Here is a 19,813-nt window from a genome sequence, read left to right on the forward strand (position 1 = left end):
GGTCAAAGCATGGGGATAGAGCATCGGGGCGGATCCAAGTGTGGCAAAAAACTGCCACGCCCCGCCCCGTTGCCATCACTAGTTAGCTGATGGAAAAAAAAATTAAAGATTTTAGAGTTAGGACTAAATTGACAGATTTTATAAATATTAATGGTCAAATTTATTAAATTTTTTAGAATTAGAACTAAAATGATAAATTTTGTAAACAATGAGATAACTTTGGTATTAGAGCAATTAAAAAAAACCACATCAACCTGATACGACAAGCTGATTTAAAAAGTAGCTACGAAGATAATTAATTATAAGATAAACAAATCATTCTCCTCTTCTGTGTCTCTCCTTTTCTTTCTTTAAACGTTCCTATTTGTTTCTTACTTTTTCTTCTATTCAATTTAAAACGTTATTCCCCAGTATTGGAGCTAATGCTGGCCGGATTATTCAACAAAGTATAAAGATAATGTCTGTGTACGACGTCGCTTTCCTTAACGCCGAGCTATCAAAGCCGACGCCGATTTTCGGGGTAAGACTATGGGTACTCGTCGGCCTTCTTTTCGCTTCATTCATTCTCTTCACTTTGTTTCTTCTCTCACTTTGCCTCACTGCCCGCCGCAAATCCGATAGACACCACCACCTGCACCCTTCCCCATCAATCTCCAAAGAGGTTCAACAAATAATCCATCACCCATCCGCTGCCGATCACCACCCTATCTCGCAGTCCGCGGAGTTGGGAAAAATGGAGCACGGAATGGTGTTCTCGAGTGAGGAAAGTAGAGGGCCGACGAGTGCAGGTGCCACTGACACGGCATCATTGGGGAGTGGAAGTACGGGGCCGGAAGTGTCTCATCTTGGCTGGGGAAAATGGTATACTTTGAGGGAACTAGAACTAGCTACGAATGGATTGTGTGAAGAGAATGTGATTGGTGAAGGTGGCTATGGAATTGTTTTCATTGGCGTTTTAACTGATGGAGCTAAAGTAGCTGTTAAGAACTTGCTTAATAACAGGTATCTCTGGTTAATAAACTTAATTTGGTTGCTAAGAGAAAATGATGTTTGTTTTTCCTATTATTCAGTCCATGCAATAGTTAGCTTCTGATCAAAATGATGTTCTTCTTCTTCTTTGTTTACTTGTTTTTATAGATGTATACAAATTAGCTAATCAAAATATTCTATCAACCCTTCAGGGGCCAAGCTGAGAAGGAATTTAAGGTGGAGGTGGAAGCAATCGGGCGAGCACGACACAAGAATCTCGTGAGACTGCATGGATACTGTGTTGAAGGTGCATATAGGTAGTGCCATTCTCTGAAATTAAAGGCTTTTCTTCCCCTTTTTTAGTGTTGATACAAGTGACTTATTACCTGGTTTTGCTGTACAGGATGCTTGTATATGAGTATGTTGACAATGGCAATTTGGAACAATGGCTCCATGGGGATGTTGGGGATGTCAGTCCTCTTACATGGGATATCCGGATGAATATCATATTGGGAACGGCAAAAGGGTACATCAGCTAGAATTGTATTCTTCGGTTCATGTATACTATTTGTCGTGGTTCTTGTTCTGAGTGTTTAATGCATTGTTTTTGCAGTTTGGCCTACCTTCATGAGGGTCTTGAACCCAAGGTTGTCCATCGGGATGTAAAATCTAGCAACATCCTACTTGATCGCCAGTGGAACCCCAAGGTTTCTGATTTTGGGCTTGCTAAACTCTTGCGTTCTGAAAGGACTTACGTGACAACTCGAGTGATGGGAACATTTGGGTTGGTTGATTTCCTTTTGCAGTTTTACTAAAAGTTAAGATTATATGTTATGAAAGCATACATGCATCATAAGAAAAATGTTTGTGTGATTCATTAATCTAAAACATGAAAATCTTTTCTTTCTTCAGCTATGTTGCTCCGGAGTATGCTTGTACTGGAATGCTGAATGAGAAGAGTGATGTCTACAGCTTTGGAGTGCTTATTATGGAGATTATCTCTGGGAGAAGTCCCGTTGACTATAGCCGACCGCAAGGGGAGGTTAGACTTATTAAATTTCATCCTTGGCTAGTCTAGTGTCACAGCTCCTAATGTTGCTAAGTTGGAAATGATTTGATAATTGCAGGTGAATTTGGTGGAATGGTTAAAAATCATGGTTGGGGATCGAAAATCCAAGGAAGTAGTTGATCCTAAACTACCTGAGATGCCTGCTTCAAAAGCACTTAAACGTGTACTGTTGGTTGCTCTTCGATGTGTTGATCCTGATGCAACAAAGAGACCAAAAATGGGACATGTTATCCACATGCTTGAGTCTGATGACCTGCTATTCCATGATGTAGGCACCATTTTTTTGCAAACTACAAAGATATTAGCATTTATGGCACCTGAAGAGGGAGGCTTCATGTTATTTTCTTTGTGGACTGTCTGTTGTTTTGCAGGAACGGCGGAATGCTAGAGAGCATTCAAATGGCCAGCAAACGAATAGCAATGCCACAAAGTTAGGTGGCAGCCGATTTGACAGGGCCTCTGCTTCTCATACATATGAAGGCAATAGCGAAAGGAACCATCACCAGCCAACTAGGTGGAGATAATGCTATCAATGACTAGGTAACTAGCAAATTTAAGCCTCTCATGAAGCATTTTCTTTCTTTCTTTATTTGTCTGTGTATTAGTTCCCCAGTGTTTTGATTGTATATGCTCCATTTAAGCAAACAATAATCTGCATTTATCTATGCCTTCTATACAATATGCATTTGTAAAAAAAAATGGATGAACTCATAATTGTTATACCATTTGTAATTGATTGTCTTCATTTATTTATAAGAAAAAAGAAAAGGTTTCTGGTTTGGTATTTGCTTTTGTGTGAAGATGAGTTAGATAGTTTGAATGGATGTGCAAATTACTTGCAATGCCTGAAATGAGATGAGGAATTGGTGGCGGACCATTTATTCTGACAGAAATAATATAATATAGATTAACCATCAACATCAGTGAGAAATGGACCCAACAACCAGCTAATTTGATGGAAAAACGACCATGTGGGTTTTGTTGCATTATTGGAACTGGCCAAGAAACAGTAAGGGATGACTATGTCCTTTGTTTTCACCATGAACGGCAAAGCATCCTAATAACGACACTAGGTCTGATAGAATTTTAACTTGGACTTGAGCAAAAATGTTGTGTTTTGGACGTAGTCTTGGCCAGCCATCGGCCTATGGCCTTTTAATATTATCTACCAATCACGCGATGTTCTAATACTTGGGCGGAATTAGACCGGCGAATTAATTATTATTAGAGGGGGAGGCGATGATTTCATATGTTAAAACGACATAGTAACGAAGAAAACGATGCATAATAATATAAGACAACCTAAAGGTGGAATAGTTTTTATGGATTAATGAGATTAGAAAAAGAAGAAATGCTAATGAAGTTATGTGCAATAATGTAATAATTCACAAATTTTAAAAGAGATAATTATAAAAATATACGATTTTCATAAAAATATCATAAATACCATGGTATTATTTTTAATATTATGTATATGTCATATTAAAATAGACATAACGATATTTTTGGCCTTCTAATTTTACAAAAAATTATTTATTTTAGCTCTTCTTTTATTTTTTGTCCTCTTCTAACTCTTAAACTTGCATTGTTTGTCAAATCACCTAAAATAGATGAAAAAGTTTTGTTAACTTTGCTAACATGACATATACGTGAATTTTCATGTGTATGATATGCCAAGATTTAATTTAATTTTAAAATTTTAAAATATTGTTTATATTTTTATACTTTTTAATTATTTTAGTTTTAAAATAATTTTATAATTTTTAAATTTTAAAAATTAATTAAATGTTGACGTGTATATCACATCAACAAAGTGAATAAAAGCTTTAATTTTTCCGTCCATTTTAGGGTTATTTAACAAAATACATGTTTAAGAGCTAGAAAAGTTGAAAAAATATAGGGTTGAAATGACTTTTTTGTAAAGTTAGAAGGCAAAAAAAATCATTATACCTAAAAAAGAGAATGAATTGGTATAGGTTGCATTTTATATCAAATTTTAGATTTGAATTTTAGAATCGTTAAATTGATTAATTAAAATAAAGTGATTTCTTGCATATATTATACAAAAATAATAAACGGACATAATATTATTACATATGTGATATTACATAAGATTTTAGAAATAACATAATTTAATAATTTATCGGTTCAAAGAGTATACTTGTTAAATTTTACAATCTGAGAGACTATGTTAGGGATAGTTATATTTGATGAGTTTTTGATGGGTGTGGGTGGCTTGACTTAGGCCAAACATTTTGATTTATTTAGTTTATTTTGGACATCATACTTGTTTGTATTAAGATATTTTTAACTACTTACTCTATACGTGCAATGGTTGGTTGCCCAAGAAATGATCTTTTTTTCTTCACTTGAATTTAAGGAAAGTAAACATGATAAATGAGTGTGAGACACATTATACATAGATTCTCTGCATACTAATCAGCGGAACCGTAGGGATTTAGCGAACCAACGTGCGGCACTGCGGAGCATTTCCTCCTCCCTTTTGCTGGAAAAAGAAGCGTATTCCACCCCTCAAGCTTCGCTTTTCATTTTGACTCTAGTTTCTGGAAAGCAATCTTTTGCCGTGCTTTAATGGTTAATGCCCCCCTTTTTCTTTTTCCTTTTTATCGCACGATTTCATTATCTAACTGTAAAACTAAAACAATTTATTTAATTTCTTATTTTTACAGAAATTAATATCAAAACTAAAAATTATTTCGGATATAATAAAAATATATATTCGAAAGACTATAAAAATATAATGAATAGAGATAACTTTAAAAATATAAAAATATAAATTATTAAAATAATAAAATTATATTTTTACTATTATAAAATATTAAATCTCTAAAAGAATTTTATCATTTCGCGTCTGGCAACCATGGAAAATGAATCAATTTATTAAAAAATAAAAAAAATACTTAATTAATACATCTCATTTTCGTAATGAGGCAAATCATAGACTAAATACAGTAATCGCTAGGAAACATGCAAGTGGCATGGCCGCCCATTTTTACCCGTTGATTTTATTTGGTACTAATTCCAAAAGGCTTTGTGGGTAGCTAGGGCTGACGTGTGGGTGTGGGCTCTTTGAGAATTCAATTCCAGCCGACACTCTTTTTATAATCAAATACGACAATATCCAGTTCTGCTATTCGTAATATAATATCTCTATTTCCCCTCAAATCGTTGTCCTCCACGTACGTGTTCTGTCACGGAATACTCGTGACAGGCAGTGGTTTAATCAACACTCTAATCTACAACTACCACACAAAATAAAATAAGAGATAAAACCCACTTATTCCAAAGATGAAATTTCAACGAAGATCAAATACACCACGCGTTTGAAGCTTTCATAGAATTTTCCCGATTACCGACTTCTAAATCAGGTATACATCTCTCTTTTCTTTTGTGTTTCGTTTTCTTAATTTCTTGCGATCGTTTTAATTCGCGCTTCTTCGTGCGATTTTCAAGAAACCAACCCCCCCTTTTTGTTTCTTTTTCTTTAGATCTTTTCGATTTGCCTATCTTTTTAGGATTTTGAAGATACACAAACTTTTTTTTTTTGAATTTTTTTGTAGTTGAAGATTATTAGGTATCGCTTATGATTCTTTAAGCTTCAGTTCTTAACAAAGCACCATCTATCTGTGTAGAATTTTTTCTTCTACTCGATATAGCGGTATTTTGATTTAAGGATCTAATACTGTGTAAGTTTTTTTTTTTTTCTGTTTTGGATTTTTAAAATCTACGTTTGTTTGACTTTATGTTTCTGAGTGTCTTTGTTATATATATATATATATGCTTGATTCATTAGATCTGGATCTAGTTTACGTGTTTATGACTTTGAATGTTAAAGCTGTGTTTAAAGAGGTGATTTTAGTGTTATATTGAAATTTCAGGTACAGAATAATGTGGTTTGATTTTTATGTATAAATAACGTAGATGTGGATAACCATAAAGGAAATGAAGGCAACCAAGCTGATCTTTGTTTGCTGCACCATATCTTTCGCACGTATTAGTCATGCTTTTGGTGTTGAATAATTGGTCTTCTCTGTGGTCAATTGTTTGTCTTAATCTACAAAATTCAGCTAATCTAATTGGTTTTGAAGTTTGATATTTATGAGATATTGTGGTGATTAGATCTAGTGGGTATGGTTTCGGAGAAGGGTTTCAGGAGGGACACCCTTACCTTATTGTTGTGTCCTGGTACTAATGGTTTGTTATTTTTATGGAGATTATTATGGCTTTAAAACTTTGCCTGCGTTTGTAAATATAAAGATGGTTACTTGTGGAAACTTCCAGTTTTTTTTTCATGATCCGTGGAATTATTAATGTTAATTGAGTTTTGAGATCTTGTTTCTATGATGATGGTTTTGATTTATTTTTCTATATTTTGCAGCAAATATCAAGATGAGCCGTCCTCAGGAACCACATCGCCCTTTTTTCCATTTTGCAAATCCTTTCCGTAAGAATTCACGTAAGGGTTCTCAGTTTAATCCAAAACGTCGTTCTTTATTGAATGATTTTGAAACCGCCTTATCAAAGAAGCTGCAAAAACTTGTGCCAAATGACAAGGGTGACATCCTTAGCTTGTCATGGATGAAACTAGCAATGGTGTCACTTTCTGAGATTCATTGTGACATAAAAAACCTGATAACTGAACTTGACCTCCCTGTGACCGAGTGGGATGAAAAATGGATGGATGTGTACCTGGATATCAGTGTGAAGTTGCTTGATATTAGTATTGCTTTTACCTCCGAGCTTACACGGCTTAACCAGGGCCATCTCTTACTTCAATATGGTCTGCATAAGTTGGAGTCTGATTCCCCAGAACTGTTCAGTCGGGCCTCTTCCTCACTTGATAGCTGGAAACAGCACATTGGCTCCAAAAATCCCAGAGTTGAAACTTGTCGACCTATCTTGGAAAAGCTTGTTGAGTCACTAAACTTGCCTAAGGTCAAGAACTCTTCCAAAGGAAAGGAATTGATGCGTGCTATGTATGGAGCTAAGGTGGCAACTACTTATATATGTAGTGTCTTTGCTGCAGCCTTCTCTGGTTCTTCCAAGAATTTATTAGACTTAACTGTTCCTAACACGCTACCATGGGCACAAGTTTTTTCTGATGTCCAAAATACTGTGAATGTAGAGATTAGAAATATATTATCTTGCGGAAAATTTACAGTTCTAAGAGAACTGGATGCTGTTGATGCATGCGTCAAGGAATTGTCAACTTTGCTCCAAGATGGGGTGGGGACAAGTGAAAGGGAGTCATTCAAGAATTCTGTTTCAGATTTGAGAAAGACGGAAGAGAAATTATCCCAAGGGCTAGATAATCTTTTGAAGGTGGTAGATAGCTTTTTCAAAATAGTTTTGATGGGGCGTGATGCTTTGCTTTGTAATCTAAGGAAGGCTGGTGGTGCCGTCCCAGATTCAGTGATAGGGAAAAATGTATAAGAGAAGTGTGAGGTGAATCACGAATGTAATGCTAAACCTTTCTGTATACAGATGGTTTAGGTATGAGGCCTTGTGTTTTCTGACCGGTAGGCGTATACAACCATGGGGTCATGCTAGTATGAGTGGTGTCTTATGATAGTAATTACTTTGGTTGTACATGTAATGTTATATATCGAAAATTATATACAAGTACCATATTTGGTTGCTAATGTTCAGTACTTGTTGCTTTGAATTTCCATTCCCCTCTGATATCATTGCTTAATGTCTTTCTAACCAATTTTGCCTTTTTAGTTCAGGCAAGGCAATTCTTGACGGATTTGGCTTCCCCTGTTTTATCCACTTTCCATGTCAACCGTTATGCCATCATTTATCAGCACTTAACATGTGAAGGGTTTTGACAGAAAAATGAATTCAGTGGTCTCAATTAAGTACAAATCATGATACTCAATAAGATACAATTTCTAATGTAAAGATTAATTGATTTTTAATTATTTTCTAAGGGCTTTTTGATATTTTAGCCAAATAAAATGTATGAGTTGAATATATATTAATGAAGCTTTATGTAAAAGAATTGATTATATATATATTAAGGAGAAGTGTAGACATTTTCATTTACATGAGTGTTCTAAAATAATATATATATTTTTATTATGTACTTGTATTTTAAAAAAAAAATATTATATCATGATGTTCATATCATGTCGTATTTATATAAGTTTGTTCATGTTTATACTTTATAATTTATTTGTACAGTGGTCACAATGTAAGAAGGATGATAAATTATAATTTTCACAATGTAAGTCTTACATGTTTGAACGATGATTAGTGTGTTGAAAAGCGGGATGTGAAGGGATCCCATTTTTAACATGCATGCTTTGTAAACATAGATGACTTGTAAATTCTTTGTGTAGTTCTTTTCTAAATTTGTAATGGCTTATGATCTTGCCAGAATTGACATTGAATGTTGAAAACATACTCTCTTAGGGATATGACGCGGGAATGGAATGGGGGCAGTTTTAAATTTTTATGTTTGTGAGAAGTCGTCAGAATGGCGATACAAACAACTGTGGTAATGAAGTCCTTGGTATTTCCAAATTCACATATGGTGTTCAATCTGAGATTGGATATTACTGTGGCAGGTGAAGCCACAAGCTATTTCCCTGCTACTGGTACTGCTAGTGTTCCTTTTTCTTAGTCACACAGACGTGGCCATGGACTGGACTCTTATATACTACAGTTCCTCTGATCTTTACTTGTTACGAAGGCTTTTGTATGCTGGAACTGCTGATCCCAAGACTTGTTCGATCTTTACTTGTTATGGAACTACCTAAAATATTTGTAGATGTTGCTGAAATAAAAAAGATACTTCCGACATGTATTTTAGAAGCAGTTTCTTCCATAGATGAGAGTGCATCGGTTTTGTATATTTATATAAATGTAACACTTGATAAGATAATTAAGAAACAGAAACCCATAAGATCCCAACTATGAGAGCTCTTGCTACATCTAGCTACCAAACTTAGTTTTACTTTGCTACCATCAGTCACGTGTATTTCATCCTATAGGTACAACTTTTGAGCACCACTCTATCAATGGACAAAGGCTCTGCAGGAAAGTCACAAGCCGTGATTTTCTCCGGCCCTTGATCTGGTAGTTGGTCACATGGCCGAGGACTTACTCCACTCGAGATCCCCTCGACGTCTGTGCAAGTCCATGGCACCTTCTTAGCCTTAGCTGCCATTCCAATCGTGACATTGGATATGCAGATTTGAGTGAAAGGATCACCTTCAATCCCTTCCAACCTGGCAGCCATCGACACATTATCCGCCATGATGTCTCTGTAATTAATCCCCTGAATCACCGGCAATGCCTTGGGATCATAGTGATTATCAGCATGTGCTTTATAGTTCCCTGTCATCCAAAACACCCATTTCATGGTATGCAAAGTCATTCCTTTGACGTATATGTCTTTCACGAATCCCCCTCTTCCTCTAGCAGTCTTGATCCTGACCCCGGATTCCGTATGGATGGCCGTGATGTCTTCGGCCCTCACGTCCTCGATTCCGCCCGACATCTCGCTCCCCAGCGCAATGGCTGCGCTGTAAGGAGAAATGCATGTCAGCCTCCTAATGACTAATTGTTTGGTGGGCATCCCAAATGAGATCCCATATTCATCCCAACCGCTCTTCACTGCGATACAGTCATCTCCCGAAACTATGTAACTGTCCTCAATTCTAACATTCGTGCAAGAATCTGATCATCAAATTAAACACAAACAGTGATCAGAGCTGAACAACTTATCAGTTTTTGAAAATTACTATTGGGTTGAAACTTATAAACACTATACCTGGATTGATACCATCTGTGTTTGGAGATGTGATAGGAGCAATAATGGTGATGCCTTGTACGAGAATGTTACTGCATCATATAAATGAAAAAACCCCAGAATTCAATTAATCAATGTCATTTCCCACGTGGACGGATGTGATTGAAGAAAGCATATATGATGCTTTTTACCTACTATAAACTGGATGAACATTCCATGATGGAGAGTTGAGAAGGGTTAGGTTGGAAATTTGGATATTGTCCGAGTACATGAATTCGATTAGGTAAGGTCGGGTGTATTTCAATTTGCCCTTGTGGAAATTTTGCCACCAGAATGCACCTTGACCGTCGATTGTACCATTGGCCCCTGATAATTAACACATAAACAGGCTCATTATTGTCTTGAAAATGAATGTTGATATATAAAAGCGTTCATGAACCTACCGGTAACAACGACATCAGTGAGATTAGTTCCAAATATAAGGCTGGCAAACCTTCCACCAGCTGCATCCCTTCCTCGACCATACGACGGTAAAGCCTTCAAAACAGGCCATTCGCTCATATCCTGAATCACTTAATCAAGCAATGAGAGTCAGTAGCTGGGTCTGGGCTACCTAAGACTATGCTAACAATATATTTGTTCAAAAACCACCAACTATACTATGCTATACTAACAATTGCTAGTTGATGCAACGAATCACACCTGAGAAGCAAGGAGAACAGCATCTTTGTGAAGATAGAGAGTGAAATGGCTGGTGAGGCTAAAGCTCCCAGTCAGCCATTGTCCAGCAGGAACATATAACTGAGCCCCGCCACCATTTGCATACTGGCTCAGATGATTAACTGCATCTTGAAATGCTTTAGTATTTGATGTTTTCCCATCACCAATTCCTCCAAAATCAGTTATTGATGCAGAGTGCGCTCTGCAACTCATAGCTATGTACTCAAACGACTCCAATATCCTTCCTTTCCTGGCCTCAGCTCCTTTTTGACCCAAAATTAATGCCACCAACACAAGGAGTGTGGCTATCCCAGTCACCTGCAAGGTCAACAAGGCAAAGTAAGTACACATTTTAGGCGTTTTATTATTAAGGTGAAGTTAGAAGCTTGGTTATAAACAGAAGGACAAGTAAGAGTGCAGAAGGGAGCAAGCATGTCAAGGAACAATGGGCGTTTTAGATTGACATAAAAATAGATTGGTGCAGAGACCCAAAACAGCTTTCTTTTGATTCAAACCAAGTGCATATATGCATTATTTGTTTTGTTTGTAAGTGAAGGAAAGAAAGCTGGGGAACAAAAGGTGTAAAGGAAATTTACTTGAATTCTCATGAGAATCATCCTTGCCAACTCCATTGTTGGAAGACTTGCTTTGTGATCTGGTAGAGAGACAAATGGTGTCTTATATATAAGGTGAGAGCTCCACTGTTCAAATTGGACAGTAATATAAATTCAAGTAGGATTGTAAGCGTTATGCTAAGTTTACAACTCTTAGGAGTTTTACATTTAAGTAGAGATATATTGTATTTCTTTTTTATAGTGTAGCTGGATAGGGTTTAGTTTTAGGTTTATATTAAATATTTATTTAATTAGGTATACATATATTTACACAGAGTTGAAAAATCCGATATTTTTAATAGGGTTCTTTTTCCTGCTTCATACACCATATTGAAGTATTGTTTCTACTTTACCATTAAATATTTTCTTGCACTTAAAATAATTAGCTATTTTAATTATTTTCAATTTATTATTGTTTTTAGAGATTTATTGATTATGATTTTTTTTCTTTATATAAACATCATTTTTTTTAGTTTAATAAAATATACATATTTCTTAAAAAATTATTTCTACACGAGCAACATGCGACTTGAAGGACATGATCGGTTGTGGATGTCAAAATCCACCACTTTCCATTATGTAGAAATGAAGCTACTTTTTGCTCGACATCCTTTGTTCTATTATAATCCATCTTTTTGTTGGGTTGTAATGTAAATATTACATGATAAAGGTCGAGGAGAAACATCCATTTTTCAAGGACAAGGATCTAGGGTTAGTTAATAGAAATCAATAAGTTGGAACAACCTCGTAAGTCTATTTGTGATATAGAAATTGAAAGGATCCAATTCAAACTATTTTCAAATCAAAAAGAAAAATTGTTGGAATTGGTATAACTTTTTTTATCAGAAGTGTATCATACTAGAATTAGTCGTTCATATGATTATTTGATAGAAAGGAAGAAAAGAGAGAAAAATAACATTTTGCTGTCATTTTTGAAATGATTAAATATTGCCGAAGTAATGTCTAAACTCAATTATTCTCGAAAAACTTTAACAGAAATAGTTGTAGTTTCTCTCTCTTAAACATGTGTAATTTTGCATTTTTTTTTCAAATTTGAGAAATAAATTTGTGGCTAGTATTACATTCTCAAATGAATCGATAAGGAAGAGCACCATTTTCATTGTCTGATTTTGTAGTTAATGGGAGAAACGTGGAGTTAGCACTTAGCACTCTGAGTAGCCTGGGAGTGTGGTATGGAACTTTATCATCATATATTATTTCCATTTACCAACCAAAAACACAAGCTAGTGGCAATAACGATGATGGATCCCTGGAGGAAAGCAAGGCTGCAATTAGGGGTGGCTGATTTATTATTTTTTTAGGCTTGTGACTTTAGTTGTGACCTTTTTATGTTGTGGACAAAAACAGGCTTTGGGTTTATTTTATTTTATTTTATTTTAATCTTTTGCTGCTCGGCCGGTTCTGCTAGAAAATAGAAATGGGTCCCCATTGTAGACTCATTGAGGTCACTTTCTTGGAGTTAGCTTAAAAAGTTTTCATCTCGTGAGGCCCTTGCACTCTTGCCTCCAATCCACCCCCACCACCATTGCCGACCCATTTCACGGGTGAATATATTGGTAGGTCCCTTTCCCTCCATTCTCTTCATCATTACTGACCTCCTCACCTAGAATATACCACCTTTCTAGCTTCTACTACTATTAGAGAACCAAACTCTATATTTACATTACAATTTGGAAGAAGAGATGTATTGATAGGGTTTAATCTTTCTTCCAAATTTACAAATTTCAACCCATTTGCTCTCAAAAAGTTTTTGATCATTGCATTGGCATTAAAGAAAAATGAGTTTGTCTTCTGGATTATAATGAACGTTGTTAAATATGTTAATGTGAATGCCACTCCCCTTAAACGACAGAGAGTGGGGGCATTTATGGTTGAAAACAATAGCTTTCTGGCCTCTTCTTAAATCTTGTAGCAAGTCAAAAAAGTTTCACGTGAGTCCCATTCCTGTGTGAGAAACACAGGTTGTCTCACTAAATCCATTCTGGTCCAATGGGACTCTTAAAAATTGTGAACTATATTATCCCTTACCCATGCCTTCTCTTACATCAATATTTTTTTTAATAATATCCATTTTGACAGAATTGCACATAAAATATCAGTTAGACACTTGGTTGTAAAAATATGTGATTCTTGTGACTACCGCCGGCGGGAAAATAGGTTGATCTTATATGATATTACATGTATTTGTAAAAATATCAATTGACGCATATCATCTTTGTTTAATATTTATATACCAGTTTCTAAACTTTAAATATGATAAGAATAGGGTAAATAGTAGCAATACCCTAATTCAGTTCACGTGGTGGCAATAGTCAGTCTCCCATCAGGTTCGGAGTTTGGAGTTTTCTTAATACCAATTGAGAGACGAGAATTAGGAAGCATTTGCATGTGTGGCAACCCCCACCACCAAACAGGACACACTATCCTTATTAACTTATTAACTATGACAGACACTTGGTGAGTATTTTTGTGTGTTTGTCATTTAAAGAGGTTAATTTTCCTATTTATATGGTACGATCTTCTAGATAAGATGTCTTAAGTAGACCCTTATGCATGGTGATACATATTCTATCCTAAGATTAACATGTGTTTTCCAGACCTGAGTTTGCTTGCATGATGATGTGAACATCCCACATGCGAACCCATACGGAGATGCAAACTATACAGATTGTTATTGTTAGAGTAAAGAGGATCGGGTCAATCTCAGTCGAGTAGATGAGTAACGGGTCGGTAATAGCAAACACCATAACAAAACTATAATAGATTTGAATATTGTAATGTTATCACGACCCGATATTTTAAAGTTTTGTCTATCAAAAATACATTTTCTAAGTATAAATCTAAAACCTACTCGTAGTCATTTCAACCACATGATTATGAGAATGATTTCTAGTGGTCTTAATTCAAGTGAACCTTTTAATAAATGTTAGTAACCCTATTGAAAATAATAAGAAAGAACAATTAAGAGAGAAATTGAATTTACTGAACAAAACTAGTAATTCATTCTTGCTTGAATATGTACAAAGAAAGAGCTTATATACTTGAGTAGGTTTAACTGCTGCTAACAATATACCAGTTTAGATAACAAACTAGTAACAGACTAACCGACCCTATACTCTATGTAACACCCCTAACCCTTATCCGTCGCCAGAACAGGGTTATAGAGCACTTCCAGACTTTACAAAGTAATTACAGATATTTCACAACTTTTATTATTCATATCAAGAATCGGTTATATAACACTCATATTGTCCCTTGGATGGGCCCTCGAGGCCCAATATACACCTTAGAAGTGAATCGGGATTAAACTGGATACTTAGGGAATTTTTCCTAAAATCTCAAAAATTTTCTTAGGAGCAGGGGACACACGCCCCTGTGGCCGGCCATGTGAGCAGGAAACAAGCCCGTGTCTTAGGCTGTGTGGGCATTCAATGTGAGGCACACGGCCGTGTCCCAGCCCATGTAATAGCCTGAATATTCAGTGGTGTCGGAATGGTGATTCGAGATCACTAAATCTGACAAATGAGTAGAAAATATTATAAATTTAGTAAGTATAAGTTAAATGTGAAGTTAGAAAATTTTTTGAAATAGTGAATAGTGTACTAGGAATAAATATTAAAATAATTAAAATAAAAAACGAGGTATCGAGACCTTGAAGATTTTAAACCGAGCCATAAATATTTTTATAAATATTTATAGAGTGTCATTGAGTTGGTATTAAAGTTTCGTTAGAAAATTTTAACGTTTGGATAGTTAATTAACTAAAAAGGACTAAATTGAAAACAGTGTAAAATTTGTTAAATTGTGATTAAATAGCTTAAGTGACTAATGAGGAGGGATTTAAAAGGCAATTAGGCCCAAATTTTATGGGCTGGACGGTTGGGTAAGAAAAATCAGCAGAATGTAAGTAGAAATAGGGGCAAAATTGGAAACTTAACAAATTAAACATTTAAAACAAAGACAAAAGTGAAAAATCTAGAGATCTCTTCACAATTTATCAGCAAAAACGCCATAGGAGGTCTGAAACAAGCTGGTTTTTCATAAATTTGAATCATATAAGTTTAATTCTTGATTATTTCTTCTAATTTTTGTGATTTTGATACTTTTACAATTAGGCCCAACTAATTATTTCATTAGTTTTTGATTTCATAGCTGATTTTGAAAGTTTCTATGAATACATGCTGGAAGTATATGATGAATGAACATGGAATTAAAGCTTTAATTTTGTTATATGATGATTTTATTAAGTAATTTTGATAGAAATTGATTTTAGGGACTTAATTGTGAAAAAGTTGGGAATTAAGGTTTGGTGTTGCGGTTTTGAGTATGAAAGGCTATGTAGTAGTATAAAATAGTTGGAAAAGGTGTTAATTGAGAAAAATTAGATCAATTGAGGGGTTAATTGAGTAGGGACCAAATTGTAAAAATTGTAAAGTTTGGGGTAAAAGTGTAATTTCGAAAATTTAAGGGCATAAATTGTGAAATAGATTAGAATAGAATTATATGCTGATGAATGAATAAATTTTTATTTTAGATCGAGAACCCGAAGCAAGCCGAGGAAAAGAAAAAGTAGTTGATTAGTCCCTGAACTTTTGCAAATTCTGCAAATCGACCCAGGTAAGTTCATATGGCTGAAATTTAATGATTAAATATTAATTTCATGAATTATACAATGTATGATGAAATGTATTTATTGTTGAAATGAGAATAAAATAAAAATGTGAAAATCGAATAAATGATCAAATTAAGTGGAACGCCGGATTTGAGTACTTCTGATCAAGTGACAAAGTGATAAGTGGTAGTTTTAGCTACATTTATCTGATCAAGTGACAAAGTGATAAGTGGCTACACTTATCTGATCAAGAAACAAAGTGATAAGTGGTTACACTTATCTGATCAAGAAACAAAGTGATAAGTGGTTACACTTATCTGATCAAGAGACAAAGTGATAAGTGGCTACACTTATCTGATCAAGTGATAAAGTGATAAGTGGTAGCTTCAGCTACACTTATCTGATCAAGTGGCAAAGTGATAAGTGGTAGCCTAGCTACACTTATCTGATCAAGGACAAGTGATAAGAGGTCATATGTCAAAGTGAAAATGAAGTACTCAATTTTCCGTAACCGTTCCTTAATTTTGATCAAGGATGGTAAGTGACAAATGGGCCCAAAGGAATTATGGTAAAAGAATAAGTAGTAGTGAGTTTATACCAAGGAACTCACCAAAGATTGTGGTTGACAGGTAAATTTAGTAATGGTGTATATTGTATAAGTGTACAAGTGTTTGGTAAGATTTATGTTTTATGCCTATGAACTTACTAAGCTTTTCTATAAGCTTACATGTGTGTGTTTATTGTTTTTGTAGATTAACTTATTTATACATTCGGAGGATCGGATCTACATCAAGAATCACACTATCCAGATATACTCCGGTAGATTATGTTAAGCAACTTTTTGGATTTATATGGCATGTATAGGGAATTGAAGTAAAAAGTAAATTTGAATGCTATGGTTGCGTTAGATATCGAAATATATACATGTTTTTAGTTTGAAATGGTTGATTGGTTGAACTTCATTAGTATTTAAATGAGGTAGATGAAATACTGAAATTGGTTGTGATTTGAAATTTGCAGGGAAGGTTAGACAATTATAAAGGGGTTATATTGAAATTTTTTTAAAAATTGCAATGGAGCAGTTCTTGGACAGCAGCATTGATGTAACTTTTAAAAATCACCAAAAATAGTGGAAATAGAATTATAAGTTGAGTGAGATATGAAATTAAAGCTGAAAGAGTCTACTTTCATATGAAAGAAGTGGAGTAAGCAAAAGAATTATATACTTTTAGATATTTGAATTTTAGTGAAACAGGGCAAGAATGTTTTGAAGTCCCTGTTCTGACTTTAGAAATTCATTAAAATTTTACAGAAGGAATTATGAGTTATAATTTATATGTATAGATTCCTTAATGAGTCTATTTTCATTAGAAATAAGTTTAATCACCATATGAAGCCTTTAATAAGAGATAATTAAATTTTAGTGATGAGTGGTCAGGATAGTCGATTAGTGAAACAGGGGAGACTTCAACTAATAAACTGTACTAATTGGCTAAAGCAAAAATTCTGAAAAATTTATGGTGAATAGATATATGAGTCTAGTTTCAGGGAAAATTTACGGATCTAAATTTCAAGTTTCGTAGCTTGAATTATAATTATTTTAGTGACTTCTGTACAGGTGGACAACTTTATTATGAATGATGAAATTAAATTTGAAAGTAAATTTTTATGCCCCGAACTTTTAAGTTAAGTCAAGTAACGCCTCATGCTCGACTCCGGCAACGGTATTGGGTAAGGGGTGTTACAGCCCATGTCCATACTCGTGTAGCTCTCTGACTTGGGTCACATGGCTAATCACACGCCCGTGTGCTAGGCCGTGTGCAAAGTGCAGGGGTCACACGATCAAGCCACACGCCCGTGTGCTAGGCCGTGTGTTAAAACCTAAGCATTGTATTTTGAAATTTTAAGGTGCAGGGGACACACGGCCAGACCACACGCCCATGTGTCAGGCCATGTGTCACACACGGCTGAGACACACACCCGTGTCTTTGCCCGTGTAGACGAAAATAGGCCATTTTAAGGCCACTTTTCTCACCCTTTTTGATATCAACCTATACACAACATTTCAATACATCAAATAGCCCCAATCAAGAAATCAACACAAGCCAAAAATCATGTTTTAAACATAATATATCATCACAAAACTCAATTGCCTAAGCTTACCAAAATAACTTCATTCATTGATTTACCAAAACCTACTACTAAATACATGCATACAAACATATATATAAGTCATTCATAACCATACTTCAAATTTAACTCTTTTCCAATCCAGCCCTATACATGCCATATAAATCATAAAATGTATAACAAAATCTACTAGAGAAAACTGGATAGTGTGGGCCGATATGTTGATCCGATCCTTCGAACTTCTTAAAAATCTACAAAGAACATTAAACGACACAAGTAAGTTTAATGAAACTTAGTAAGTTCGTTGGCTTTAAATATAAATCTTACCTAACATACTATAATAATTCATTTAGGTAAATCATTTCATAAACATTTCCTGCCAATCACAACTTCGATTGATGAATTCACTTATTTAAGCTCAATATCAATAATAACTTAAATTCTTCCACATTAATTCCATATGGCACTTACAGATCCTTGTCTAATTAGAGAACATCCTGCGGATTTGAGTACATCGTAAACAGAATCCCGAAGGCTGTACAGAATCACATAAGTGCTAAATAGAAACCCTTAAATGTTGAACGAAAGCTCATAGGAGCTGAACAGAAACCCATAGGAGCTGAACGGAAACTCATAAGGGTTAATCTAAAGCTCAGAAAAGCTAAATTGAAACCCATTCGGGTTAAACTGAAGCTCAAAAGAGCTAAACTAAAACCCAGAAGGGTTAATCTGAAACTCATATGAGTTGACTAAAGCTCATGAGAGCTAAACGGAAAGCAAACACTAGAGTTCGCAACAATTGCTGAACCTTGATTTACTTGGGAAATTTTTGCCGTCAATTCCTCTTTTGCACTTAACGACAATACTCAATCCTGTGTTCCGTTCACTTCGAACACTTGATCCAATTTCATAAATTTAATAATAAGTTTTTTTCAAAAAATGTTACGAATAAATACAAAATACCATTTATCAATTAACATATAACATTAAAATTTAACCATACGAACTTACCTGGGTTAAATTGTGGAATTTGTAGTGGTTAAGAGATTATTCGGCTATTTTCTCTTTTTCGCGTTGGTAAAAGGGCTCTTGATTTAAAATGTAAAATTATTCATTCATTAGCATATGTTTCAATTCTAATTCACTTCACCACTTATACCCCTCAATTTTTTAAATTGCACAATTACCCTAACTTTTACAGTTTTTACAATTTAGTCCCTCACCAATTAGCCCATCAAATAAGCTAATTTTTCCTCAAGTAACACTTTATCTAAATATTCTAAACAATTACACAACCTTTGATAAACATAATTTAATACCAAACCCTAAGATTTAATCTTTTTCACAATTTGGTCCTAAAATCAATTTCCCTTAAAATCACTTGATAAAATCATCATATGACAAAATTAAAGCTTCAAATCCATGTTAATTCATCATAAACATCCAGCACTCATCAATGGTAACATTCAAGATTACTCATAAAATCAAAAACTAATGAATTAGATAGTTGGACCTAGTTGCAAAAGTCTTAAAAACACAACAATTTCAAGAAAAGAGTAAAAATTTGAACTCACATGTAGCAAAATATGAAAACCAGCTTCTTAAGGTTTCTTCAATGGTGTTTTTGGCTGAGAATTATGAAGAAATGTCTAGACATTCAATTAAATCTTATTTTTAACTATTAAGTTTTATTTCATTTCCAATTTTACCCTCTGTTCACACTAATTTCATGATTTTTCTACAATCATGCCATCCAGCCTCTTATTTTATGCTTATTTACCCTTCAAGTCCTTCCTCATTTAACATTTAGGCTATTTTATCACTTTAGCAAGTTTTACACCTTTTTAAATTTAGTCATTTTAATTAATTAACTATCAAAACGTTAAAATTTTCTAACA

At 34.6% G+C, this 19,813-nt stretch overlaps 3 protein-coding genes across 4 annotated transcripts; 2 read left to right on the top strand and 1 right to left on the bottom strand.

Annotated features, from left to right (window-relative positions):
• Positions 1 to 320: 320 nt before the first annotated feature.
• LOC105802729 (probable serine/threonine-protein kinase At1g01540) lies at positions 321 to 2,822 on the top strand. Its single transcript, XM_012634545.2, has 7 exons — positions 321 to 1,002; positions 1,182 to 1,286; positions 1,373 to 1,495; positions 1,583 to 1,753; positions 1,882 to 2,011; positions 2,097 to 2,306; positions 2,410 to 2,822. The coding sequence occupies exons 1-7, from the start codon at positions 458 to 460 to the stop codon at positions 2,560 to 2,562; spliced, it is 1,437 nt and encodes a 478-aa protein (XP_012489999.1). The 5' UTR covers positions 321 to 457; the 3' UTR covers positions 2,563 to 2,822.
• A 2,443-nt stretch (positions 2,823 to 5,265) lies between these two features.
• On the top strand, positions 5,266 to 7,701 carry LOC105802731 (protein BPS1, chloroplastic). 2 transcript variants are annotated; one of them, XM_012634549.2, is made up of 2 exons: positions 5,266 to 5,427; positions 6,438 to 7,701. In XM_012634549.2, exon 2 carries the CDS (start codon positions 6,449 to 6,451, stop codon positions 7,490 to 7,492), a length of 1,044 nt encoding a protein of 347 aa, XP_012490003.1. In that variant the 5' UTR covers positions 5,266 to 5,427; positions 6,438 to 6,448; the 3' UTR covers positions 7,493 to 7,701. The 2 variants fall into 2 exon arrangements, with proteins under 2 accessions (XP_012490003.1, XP_012490004.1); XM_012634550.2 differs by lacking the exon at positions 5,266 to 5,427 and adding an exon at positions 5,476 to 5,745.
• A 1,167-nt stretch (positions 7,702 to 8,868) lies between these two features.
• LOC105802728 (probable polygalacturonase) lies at positions 8,869 to 11,303 on the bottom strand. The gene is made up of 6 exons (XM_012634544.2): positions 11,135 to 11,303; positions 10,521 to 10,856; positions 10,262 to 10,382; positions 10,010 to 10,184; positions 9,840 to 9,910; positions 8,869 to 9,745 (listed from the first exon to the last, which is right to left on the bottom strand). The coding sequence occupies exons 1-6, from the start codon at positions 11,168 to 11,170 to the stop codon at positions 9,036 to 9,038; spliced, it is 1,449 nt and encodes a 482-aa protein (XP_012489998.1). The 5' UTR covers positions 11,171 to 11,303; the 3' UTR covers positions 8,869 to 9,035.
• Positions 11,304 to 19,813: the final 8,510 nt, after the last annotated feature.

This window comes from Gossypium raimondii, chromosome 11 (genome assembly GCF_025698545.1).
Source record: "Gossypium raimondii isolate GPD5lz chromosome 11, ASM2569854v1, whole genome shotgun sequence".
In the NCBI taxonomy this organism is placed as follows: Eukaryota; Viridiplantae; Streptophyta; class Magnoliopsida; order Malvales; family Malvaceae; genus Gossypium; species Gossypium raimondii.

Coding starts and splice junctions, on each gene's coding strand:
- LOC105802731 (XM_012634549.2), top strand. CDS start 6,449: ATGAGCCGTCCTCAGGAACCACATCGCCCTTTTTTCCATTTTGCAAAT.
- LOC105802728 (XM_012634544.2), bottom strand. CDS start 11,170: ATGGAGTTGGCAAGGATGATTCTCATGAGAATTCAA. Junction 10,185..10,261: donor CACTGATGTCGTTGTTACCG/GTAGGTTCATGA, acceptor GTTAATTATCAG/GGGCCAATGGTACAATCGAC. Junction 9,911..10,009: donor GTTCATCCAGTTTATAGTAG/GTAAAAAGCATC, acceptor TATATGATGCAG/TAACATTCTCGTACAAGGCA.
- LOC105802729 (XM_012634545.2), top strand. CDS start 458: ATGTCTGTGTACGACGTCGCTTTCCTTAACGCCGAGCTATCAAAGCCG. Junction 1,003..1,181: donor AAGAACTTGCTTAATAACAG/GTATCTCTGGTT, acceptor TCAACCCTTCAG/GGGCCAAGCTGAGAAGGAAT. Junction 1,496..1,582: donor ATATTGGGAACGGCAAAAGG/GTACATCAGCTA, acceptor TTGTTTTTGCAG/TTTGGCCTACCTTCATGAGG.